This window comes from Aulonocara stuartgranti (genome assembly GCF_965226115.1).
Source record: "Aulonocara stuartgranti genome assembly, chromosome: 8".
In the NCBI taxonomy this organism is placed as follows: Eukaryota; Metazoa; Chordata; class Actinopteri; order Cichliformes; family Cichlidae; genus Aulonocara; species Aulonocara stuartgranti.
Genome location: NC_138959.1, coordinates 25,778,345 through 25,790,041, shown reverse-complemented (window position 1 = coordinate 25,790,041; position 11,697 = coordinate 25,778,345). Strand labels below are relative to the sequence as shown.

At 40.5% G+C, this 11,697-nt stretch overlaps 1 protein-coding gene across 2 annotated transcripts; it reads right to left on the bottom strand.

Annotated features, from left to right (window-relative positions):
* Positions 1-7,867: 7,867 nt before the first annotated feature.
* tob1b (transducer of ERBB2, 1b) lies at positions 7,868-11,315 on the bottom strand. Of its 2 annotated transcripts, none has more exons than XM_082545323.1 (2): positions 11,078-11,315; positions 7,868-10,031 (listed from the first exon to the last, which is right to left on the bottom strand). In XM_082545323.1, exon 2 carries the CDS (start codon positions 9,861-9,863, stop codon positions 8,859-8,861), a length of 1,005 nt encoding a protein of 334 aa, XP_082401449.1. In that variant the 5' UTR covers positions 9,864-10,031; positions 11,078-11,315; the 3' UTR covers positions 7,868-8,858. The 2 variants fall into 2 exon arrangements, with proteins under 2 accessions (XP_082401449.1, XP_082401450.1); XM_082545324.1 differs by having other exon boundaries at positions 11,083-11,315.
* Positions 11,316-11,697: the final 382 nt, after the last annotated feature.

Here is an 11,697-nt window from a genome sequence, read left to right as displayed (position 1 = left end):
CAAAACAAATAGAGACAGAGAGGCAGAGCATAGCAATACAATCAGCCCCTTCTTTTACTTTCCTCTCAGGCTTATAGAGCCACAGTGAAATATGGATTATGACTTCATATAGTTGAGATGTGGTGCTTTTAGGCTGAATGATTGTCTGGCTTGGAATAAGAATAGGGTCGAATGGATGATCCCCACTAAAATGAGTTGGCAGCACTTGAAAGCAGCGGCTGGCTGAGGTTGTGTCCTGGCCAAACGCACCGCAGCCTGTATTCATTAAAGTCTCAGCTCCGGGTTTATCAGTGAATAACACAAGCTGGATGGAGCTTTTTTTTATATCCTCTTTATCTTCTCTCTGGTCTTTGTTTTCTTTCAGTGGACTGAAATGCTGAGCTTCCTTGAATTGCAGATGTGCTTCCCACTCGCGTGGCGGTATCTCTGGCCCTCAAGCCTCTGAAATGTCACCGCTAGACTGTACATGCCAAATTCAATAACCAGGAACAGGTGCTATCCCCTCTGATCATGGGCTTAGTATAGAACTGTGAGCTGAGATCAAGGTTAAAACCTAGCAGCACCTATTGATGATCTGTGACGAGATGGAAAAAGTGTAATACTCTTCATGATTCATCTCTGGCCTGCTCTAAAACCCTCATCTGGTATCAGCTACGATCCAAAACACGCTGAATTCCCCTCCTCACTCCCCTCTTTGTTCCTTGTGCTGACATACTTGGATCCATCTGTCCTTGCTGGGAGCCTTTGATAAACACCACCGTGTTAAAATACAGTTCAAATGTATCATCTGCACTTCAGGATGACTCACTCTGACTTGTCCTTTGCATAAACATTTTCGAGCACAGCCATTTGGACCTTCAAGCTGAGAGTTATAGTATGTTTATTTGAGCAGTACGAAAAACTGATAACTACTCTTGCTCTAGCAAATTTAAAACCATTTAAAAAGAAATGTGTTTTATTTGCACAAAAAGAAGACTGAAAATAAAGATGAAAAGTTCCCCAGCAAAATAATTGTGGAAATAAATCCTGGATTTGAATTTTAAAAGCAGCTAATTCTCTTATTGTGAACATGGATCAGTACAGAATATTTAAAAGAGTAATAAACTTGCTGGCTTCACTGCAAAGAGCTAGATGAAAAGATCAACAGATGAGCACTCAGATATATTTCTGTCAAATCTGAAACAAAAGTCAGGAGCCAGTTGGCCTACATACTTAAAATATAGGCAAGGCAAGGCAAGGCAAGTTTATTTGTATAGCACAATTCAACAACAAGGTGATTCAAAGTGCTTTACAGAGACATTAGAAACAAAAACAAATAAAAAGCATGATTTAAAATATAACCTGGAAACAGCAGCCGCCTCGCAAACAAACACGCAAAAAAAATATATCTCTAGTTAACCAGTTAACAAGTCTAATTTGATTTAATCATCATTATTAAAAACTGATGTGTGTAAATATTTTTTTCTTGGTAATTTAGCTAAGCTAAATTAGGTAATTTTCACTTCCCACACAAAGGCCTGATTACTGCCAGACTTGTTGGATCAAGAAATAACTTAAATAGAACCTGAATAAGTGAAGATTGAGAATAAAAAGCTACACATCACACACAATCTAAAGAAACTTTAGCACAGCTGAGAAACATCACTGACATCTGACAGGGTCCATCTGAGCCACTATGGAGACTTTCAACTGGACCTTCCCTGGATTCACTGACCTGGCAAAATTACTCCATGAGTGCAACGGCTCATCCAAAAAAATCGTCCCGGGGAATTTGACTAGAGACCGGCCCACCATTATAGGAAAAATCATAAAGCCTTCCCATACGGAAAAGAAATAGTAAAAACTTATATGATTTACTCATGAAAGTGGCCACTTTCGCATTACTTTCATACATTGTTTTAGTAAGTATCAGAAACATACAAGTTTCATTATATAATTTTTCAAGGGATCTTATATCTGTTTTCACTCTTATATGCTTTTCATACAAGTTTCACACAAGACAGATACAAACTTTATAAGATTTATATATATCTTTTCCATATGGGTTTGAATGAAAACAAATGCTGTTGTGACAGTGATCTACACTGTTCTGATGGTATATATGTATTAATCTATCAATCGTTTGTTGTAAGACTCAGATAATTATTTTTTTAAAAGTGAGACATTTTAAATGAGAATAAGAAAGGATTTCTTTGTGCCCCCCTCTCCCTGTTAATGCCCTACATGCTCCCCTGGCAACACTTTGCTAGACCCGCCCCTGCACAGTTACCAGCTGTCAGCTACCTAAAAAAGGATCCTGGTGTTATTTGTCTCTCAGAAACAGTTCATAACTTCCCTTCAACTCATTCATGTCACCTAAAAGTTAAACCTGTTTCTCCATCACCTGTTCAGCTCTGATGATCCAGTAAGGACATCTCCTGGTTTCATCTTCATGTTTCCCTCTCACCACATATCCAAACCAACATCATGACCAGCAGCTTTACAGCTGTGGCTCCAGCAAACATCAGCTGATACTAGAAATTAATATTAAATAAATTCTAACAACAGCTGATCAAGTTTAAACGTGCTGCTGTTGTTTACCGCGACATCCGCTGGTTTCCTCTTTCTGGCGCAAAGTGGGCGATAAATAAACAAGAGAGAAAAGCCGATCAGCTGATCATTGATCAGTTTCATGATTGAAGTAGAAACAGGAGAGGGAGGGGGAGAGAATGAGAGGAGAAGAGGCTGCTGTGCAGCGTAAACACAGAATAAATCCAGCTTTGTATCTTTTTCATTGTAGCTGAAGTCCAGGACAAAATGTTCCTTTTCACCTCAATACGAAACCTGTAATATTTTCTCTGAATACGAGATGATTCTGTTTTTTATGGGACAGTTGGCAACTCTAAAATTAACCTATGAACAAAATAAAGTTCAACATCATTAACTTCATAGCACCACCCAGCTGTATAGAAACTCAGTCATGCTAGCTAGCACGCAGTACGAAAAAGTCAGCATAACGAAAATAAACTCCACTTAAACTTGGTTTATATCTGACCCAGATAGACTGCAGGTTATAACTTCTTAACTGAAGTTCAGTTCACCTGACACTCGGACCGGCGGCTGACACTGCGTTTATATACAGAAAATCACCAACGAAGAAGTTCTGCAAAGAAGAGAAGGTTTCTCCTACTTTCTTACCTTCTGGAGATCTTTGGTTGTGGCTGACATTCATGCATTTTCATCTTGGGCTACCAGGGTACTTGTAGCTGTCCTGTATAAGTACTATTCTGCTTTCTGGCAACTCCAGACCGTCATTCAAGATCATCTTCCCTCTCTTTTTGCAACCATTTGGTGACTCTTACCCAGTCTGAATAACATCAAAATGTCCTTGTTGTAGATCCCGGTGATCCTGATGGATCAGTGAGTCAACATCTCTCTCCCTTATGGCATATAGCTTTTTTGCAGTTTCTCTTAGCATTGCACAGACTTATAACCAGCAAACTGCACAAATCTCTGCTTTTACAGAAGTGCATTTGATCACCTGACTCTGATTTTCCCTCTGTATTTGTATAGAAGCAGTAAGGTTTTTCCACAGGACTGCATAGTCCTGCAAAAGATGTAGTATTTTACTACTCAGAGCGTTCACACAATTTACTGAGAGCTGTTTCTGCTCTATAATCTAACTTAGCTAGTTTTCAGGGTTAGTGCTAATAAAAAACCAATGATTGATGATGCATTATTATCAATTACATGTTCACACATGCAATGCCTGAATATACACCAATAGTGAAATAAGTTTAAACAATCATCCAAACATTTATATTTTTACTACTTGTTTCAATTTGAGAGAATGTTAACATCTCAGTCTGGAACTCATTTTTCCAAAATCGAGTCACTATAATTCAAGAGCTTCTTTTAACCTTTTAATGCTACCAGATTCCCTTAGCTTGCTATGCTAAGCTAAATAAAAGCTGCAATGCAATAGTAACTGTAAAGACAGGAGCAAGAAAGTCAACAATCATAAAATAAAGAACAAAAAGTGTCCCACTTCAGTCAGTTGCATGGAAAAGTATGAATCTTTAAATCTTTAAATCTGGATGTGAACAGGTAATTTTGTCAAAGTAAGCTAACCCCCTGCTACTTAGTATGAATTCATAAGGATCTATCTTTCTACGTATCTAAATCTTGGCACAAAAGCAAATACATTTAGAAATGTCAGTCTTTTTTATTAAATTTCAACTCAAGGTTATTTCAGCCCTTATTGCTCCTTATTGTAACATCAAACACAGGCAAAGAAACACCCTTCAAAACAAACACTAGTCCTACGGCACACTACACGGCTGGGCATGCCAGAGATACAGTATGATAAGGCCCTTTGAGTAATAAATGCAGTTCATGTCAGGAATGTATCTGGAGGGGGGCACACTGTGGAACAGACAAGATGGAGTCACAGCAAGGCAACACCCCTCACCACGGGGGTCTCCCAGCTGGTGTGACACCAGACCATCTGTGGACCTGTTTATCCCAGAGAGCTGAGGTGGTCATGTGGAACCGAATGTGTGTGTGTGTTCTGAATATTGTTTTCCACTTAGATTGCAAGGCTTCATCGACTTCATTGCCTATATTGTAATGCAACGGTTTAAGCTGAGGACTAAAATAGTTTCTCTGGTACATGCTGACCCAGTAAACTAGAGCAGTGCACAGTGTGCAAAATGGACTTGCTCCACAGCTAGTTAAATGTTCCTGTATTTACTGAGCATACAACACTCACTTTAATGCATCCAGAATTCCAGGAGCGTGTTATCGGACAAAAAAAAGGGAAGAGCAGGGTGTTTCTGCAAAAAAAGAAGAAAAAAAAAAGCACTGACATTACTCACAGCCGAGAATGTTTCCAGTACAACTGTGTCTCACAAGGGTGGAATCGAAACTAGCAAAAATCGCTTTTCCCTCTAATCCTCCGCGAGCTACTCCCACTGAGCCCTGCAGGAATTAATTTGCAATGCTGGGGATTCTGAGCAATTTATTTGCCACAGCAATCTTAACTGAGATTTGGATTTCATCAGCAAACAAGAATTCAGAAACAGATGTATACCACTAAGGCCTTTTCCAGTGTTTCAGCTCTGTGCAAGGCTGCATAAGACATTACTGAGGGTTGCCATGATGCCATGTACATGATCATCCAGAAATGTAGCAGTGGAAAGCACATTTACTGAATACTGAGTACAAATTTGAAATACTTGTAGGTATTTATAGTTAATGCACAAGGGAATGATACACTTAAACACACTGAACACATTACAAACACTGACAGGCACAGTGATAACCGTTGTTGTTCTCACTAAAACACAAAGATCTTTTGTAATATAACATTCATATAGACGTTACTATTAAAATTACTATTACAACCTAAATATTGTTGCACAACGCTCATGGCAAAAGCACTCGCAGATGGCAGCAGCCTCCCCCAGCAGGATAATTCCTCCACCACACCACAAAAAATACTCCAGGAATGGAGAGTCCAGGGTGTTGACGTGGCCACCAAGCTACCTAAATTCAACACAGGATGACCCGATGGACCCGATTACAACACACAGGAACCAAAGAAGGCCAAATTCCTTGTGCCAGACACTACAGGACATCCTTAGACGTGACCCACATATATGCACAAAGGTGACCCACACAATTTTAGGCAGCAAGTTTTAATGTTATGGCTGATTCTTGTATAGTAAGCTTATTAAACCACAGACAGTGCCTCCAAACTATTTTAATCTTTAAGACTTTAAAAACAGCATCAACTACATGTCTATTGGTCATTTCAATGCCAAAAGACATAAAGAAGAAAATATGTCACCCCCAAAATGTTTTGAGTAGTCAAACATGTCTAAAAATATGAGAAGAATAAGACTGACTTATATATAAACAAAAGGTGAGACAAAGAGTGTGGTTGGGTTGGACACTAGGATGCATCTTACCTGCTAAACTAGTCTAAGATTTTGGAAACTATGCACTATGGAACTGGTTTGTCAGGAACAAATGGACGTCATTTTATTTAATCCATCTATAGCCTCCTGAAACCTGAGTGCTTGTTTGGCATGCATTTTTTTTTTTATTTCTTCTAGCTGTTGTTGGGACTGATAGTCACCTAAGAGCTGTTTGTCAAACTTTCCCAAAGTCCTTCTTTAGATTATTTTTATATTTGTGTGCAAATATAAAAAAAATTAAAGTCATCTTCTCATTAAGACATGGCACAAAACTCTGCTGTGCAAAGATGTGCTTTAAGTTTGCAATGCTCAAAGCTTAGAAAGTGAAGTTAAACCTGAGGGTTATCTTCCAGTGTACATGTACTATAAAAATGTCAGCAAGTGTTTGAGCTGTCACTCGAGAAAGCATCTCGCCAAAAACAAAAGAAATCCGTTTAGACTTGAGAAATAGAATTGTTGATGCTCACAAAGCAGGAGACAGACATACAAAGTTATCAGAGCGTTTCCAAGTGTCAAGAACTGGAGTGAGAAGCATCGTCAAGAAATTCAAAGACGAGTACAGAACAAGCCCGGCAGAGATAGAAAGCAAAGGATTTCAAAGACTTCAAGCCAGACTGAACTATGCTAAGGACAAACCTGTGGAAAGACTACGCATACTGGAAACGCTGGGTATGGATCGTCGCTTTGTCTTTCAACACGACAACGACCCAAAACATTTGCTGCTCCTGGCGAGGAATTACCTCCAGAAGACCAAAGTGAAGGTTACTGACATGACTTTAATCCTACTGAAAATCTGTGAGCTGAACTGAAGATGAAAGTCCCCGCCAGAAGAAATTTGAGAGATTTCCCAACACGCCTTTCAAAGTAAAATAACGTAAGCGTCTAAAATGATACTAGGATGTTTGGAACAGCTGTGTTAAATATTCCTTGCTCTGCTTGACAGCACTTGGGGAATACTCTTTTTAACATTAATTTTTTATAGGGAGGCTAATAATGCTGTCGTCATCTGAATTTTAAAGTATAACACAAAAAAATCGCAATTTTAATACAGGGTAAAACCCTTTAAGCATAGTGAAGTATAAGGGGCAGAAAACTCAAAATTTAATATCTCCATATGCAGACGCAGGGTCTCAGCAGGGCGGGTAAATGACTAAACCTGAAACGAAGCTGAGCACAAACTGAGAATTCTCCTCTCCTGGCCTCGTGTCATTATAATTAGCTTTCCAATCATTGTTGTAACTGAATTTTCTTTTCATTGTGATGCTTTCTGCATTCTTTACAACCACTGGATAAAAAGCAGACTGTCGAGCAATGTTCACTTTTGAACATCAGATCCGATCAAAATGTGGGACATTGCCTTAATATGTGAGCAAGGTATTAAAAGTTCTGAAATCCTGCTCGCTTGGGAACTAAAAGATCAAGCAATCACACTCAACTAAATGTTAAAACCCATCTCCATTTTTGCTAGCTAAAACAGGAACATGATACCAGTCGTTGCCTTTGTCTGCGCAATCAAGTCACTAACCAGAGCAACACACTTGCGCTCCTTTATCATAGTGACACCAACCCAAACTTTCCTCAAAATGAAAGACAAGCTGGGTGACATTTTTATTTGTGTGACGTTTCATTCTGCTGTGACACATGACACACACACACACACACACACACAGGGGAAGGGGGGAAAAAAAAAAAAAAAAAAAAAAAAAAAAAACCACCAACACACTCCACCCATCTTCACAGCCATGATAACAAAGACAATAACAGATCATAAACTAATTTGAAGTTTACTGCCAGTTTTAACCTTGTTACCCTTTGATAGGGCAGCACCACAATAGCCATTCACACACGCTAAATATTAAAGACAAGTCTGCATATAAGAGGCAATAAATAAGTCCATATCCCACAGATCATGTTCAACTGTAGTTTATTTTATTAAAAAGACCGGGGTGCAAATATGAAATTAAAAAAAATAAAGACAAGCATATAATTTTTAAGCATTTAATACAAACTTAACAATATAAACTATTTCAGTCCCTCTTGACATGTAAGACACTGACTCAAAATACTTTGTTATACCTTAATGTTTTTGTTTTTTTATCAAGTATTGCACAATGTAGGTACAAAATTAATATTCATACGATTACATTTTGTCCATAGTATAGCAAAATCTTTTAACCTCTTAACAGAAAATACAATTCATCTTCCAGAAAAAAGCAAATATTCCTACACTTTACTTCCACCACTAAGGAATACTCTGTACACAATCTTCAGAATATTTGATGTATAGTTTGTTTTTTTTAAAGATGGATTTCTTTAACAATTATCTTTTTAAAAAAAGAGAAAGAAAAATAAGGAAAAGCTGCTGCAGCCATCACAGATCACTGGAGTAGTAAAAAGATATAAATGCAACACCATGTCATAGAAACAATATATACTCTGATATCTTACAAACTCTGTACTAAATTAAATTATACAATTAGAAAAAGACCAAGTAACCCCACTTAGAAGTGCCAATTCATAAAAATCTGCCTTGTCTTACTACCTGTAAAATACTGTAAGAGGCCAGAACTTGAAGCTTGTATTTTTTTATAATTTTTTTTTAAACTTTATTTTAAAGTTATTTTCCTCAACATAGTAAAAAACTTTGTGCTTGGTTGGCAAAAAGAAATCAAGAAAAACAATGATGCATGTTGAATTGAAGTAACCAAGCTTGGATGTGTTTGTACAACAAGCTTTTAGTAGAAACTAACTCAAGGGGGCGTGGTCAAAACACCCTTGGGCACATGCGCTTTATTGACTAGACACTACATCCTTAAAGTCCAGTTTCTAAGTGTGCGTTTTGTTTTTCCTTCTTTTTGAGCCACCGTCATTCATAAATAGCATCTTCTGATGATGAGCTTAGTTAGCCATGACTGGCTGGAATTGCTGGTTAGAATACTGCATGTTGCTCAGACTGAAGTTGAGGCCATCCATAAGAGACTTGTCGTTGAGGCTTCCGTAGGCTGCAAACATGTCAAAGGCATTGTTGTACTGCAGTGGGCCAAGCCCCAGGGAGCCCTCCCCGGGGAACACTGCTCCAGGGCTGGACTGGCCCTGGAGACTGGGGAACACAAACTCCTTGGCGTTGGGAGAGAGAGCAGAGGCTTTCTGCTGCTGCTGCTGCTGCTGACTCAGGCCGAGCCCGTACAGCGAGTGCATGGAGGTGGAGATGGCTTTCTGCTTCAATAGGGTGTTGACATTCAGACCAAGGTTGTTGGTAGGGGAGGTGCGAGCCACCTTGCTGCTACTGCCGCTGTTGCCGTTACTGCGTCCGCTGCTCTTCATCTTAGTGGAGCCAAATTTGGTGGCGGCGAAGGTGGCAGTGGTGAAGGTTAAGGGCTGGGTGGAGCGTGGCATAAAAGATGGGCTTACCGCAGCAGACTGCCCAAAAGGAGGGGAGGGGGAGCTGGACTCTGAAGAAGCCCCGACAGGGTCGCTGATTGGCATGAAGACCTGGGCCTCAGGATTAAAGCTGTTCTTGATCTCCTTGTCCAACTCTGAGCCATTTTCATTGTTATCATCCACATACAGCACCTTAACCGGTCCCTTTTCCCCGATCTGGTAGGAAACCTCAAACGGGTCAATCCACACGCTAAGGTCCTGAGGAAGATTATTCCGGACGTCTTCGATATCCAGCCCACTCTCTTTGGCTGCCTGCTCCACCACGGGGTCCACCTTCTCCCCTACATGGATGCACCTGAACCCTGACCCTTTGTATGGCTTATCCGGATACCAGTGGCCTTCATATTTTTTCTTCAGCTGCCTCTCAAGCTCTTCGCCAAAGATATTTACTCGTCGTCGAGGGAGTTTGTTGTATAAATAGGAAATAATAAAGTTGAGGGCTACTTGAATTTCAAGCTGCATAGCTGCTTTCAGTGGCAAGAGGGCTTCTTTTACTGTCACAGGTTTGCTTTTTCCTCCCACAAAGCGTTGCAAAAACCCTCCAAGGCAGCAGTGATGAGTGTAATGAAAAAGCTCAGCACGCGTTGCCGAAACAAATATACGTCCTGCAGCAGAGTCGAAGTCAGGACCCTGAAATGGAAAGAAAAGGGGACGCGTTATAGATGTGCAGCTGTTCACAGCATAACACAAGCAAAGCAAAGCAGTTATCAGTTTGGGCCCATTTAAAAACAAAACAAAAAAACAACATTTTAATCACTATCCACTTCCTCCCCCTCTCTGCACAGCAGTGCTGGCATCGCAGCTGTACAACAGCTATAAATACATACAGGCCACTGACTCAGATGGTGTCAGCAGTGCATGCTCCCCAGCGGTCTAGTGTGACAGATAAGTGCACCCATGGTTGACCTCTGCAGAGGGCGGTGGATGTAATGGCAGGTGTCAATAGTGAGACGGATTTTCGATCGCTTCCTATTCGCACTGGACATGTTTAGACAAACTCCAGCCTTCTTTAGTTGGATAAGCGTCATTTTAAATAACCCAGCCGGGCTATTCCAGCACTTTCATCCTTGCTGAGCTACAGTAGGTAGAGGAGCACGTACACACTCGCGAGGAGAATTGTTACATAATCATCATTCAAAGTCTAACCACGGCCATAAAACCCTCTGTTACAGCAGAGCAAGAGCGTACGTGACCCTGTCAGCGCTGTATACACAAACTGTCCGCTTTCTCACCCCGTCGCTCTGTCGCTGTCGTCCACCTAGCATTAGCTGGCCAACTTAATGATGGGTGTGAACTGAAATGTGGCAAGCTAGCTATCAAGAAGGCAGATAGTGTTAATGTTTAGCTCGCCCAGCTGCTTATCAGCATTACCTCGCGCTGACATCGCGTGTGCCAACCGCAAGATATGCGCACAATGAAAGTCGATCGTAAGAGGCAGTCAATGTCACTGTTAACGGCAACATAAGATGGACATTGGCGTTTTAGCCGGACTCTGGTCGACACCAAGCGGTGTAGCATTTTAATTAGCTAGGAAGCTACAGCTCGCATACTCGACAAAAATACTTTCGTTTAATAACATCACTGACTGCGACACTTAGAAAACTAACAAGAGATATAGGAGGAGTGATGCACGGCTGTGTCAGAGATCGAGAAATTGACGTTACGTTAATATTTACCTTACATGGAATCAGCAGGTCCTTCTTGCACGAACCAGAGTCCGCTCCAGGAAACGCTAGAATCTACACAGCTTCTAGTGTCACTTTCTAAAGAAGATAGAAAATATTGTAGCGCTCCAGGCGATTTTCTTTCTTCCGTGGGGTTACAGTTGAATTCCGATTTGCAGGCTTCCAAGCTTACTCCCCACAGCCTGGGAGTTTTTACAACTCTGCCCTTTAAAACTTGGGCTTGTTTGTTTTTATAGTAGTCCTCCGCCACGGACATGGAATGGGGTGGTGATGCGGCTCACAGGGGTCAACACCCAGTAACGCGCTTCTATTGGCCGAGCGCTTCGTCGTCATGAACAACCACACCAACTAAAGCTGTGACTGGATGATTTTGTGTTCAGTCAAACACAGGGTTCTATTTACGGTAGTGGTTTGCCTTTCATCTGTTATGGACTACTTTATCGGAGAAAGGGTATTAACTAAAAACCATTTGAAACCCGTGCGGAGAAATATGATTTTTTTTTTAAACAAAAACTATTAAAAATATAATACCTGCATGGCTGAAAGGTAAAGAACTGACACTGGCTGTCTGTTTTATGTGACATATGCTCTTGAGGGTTCTACATTTCAGT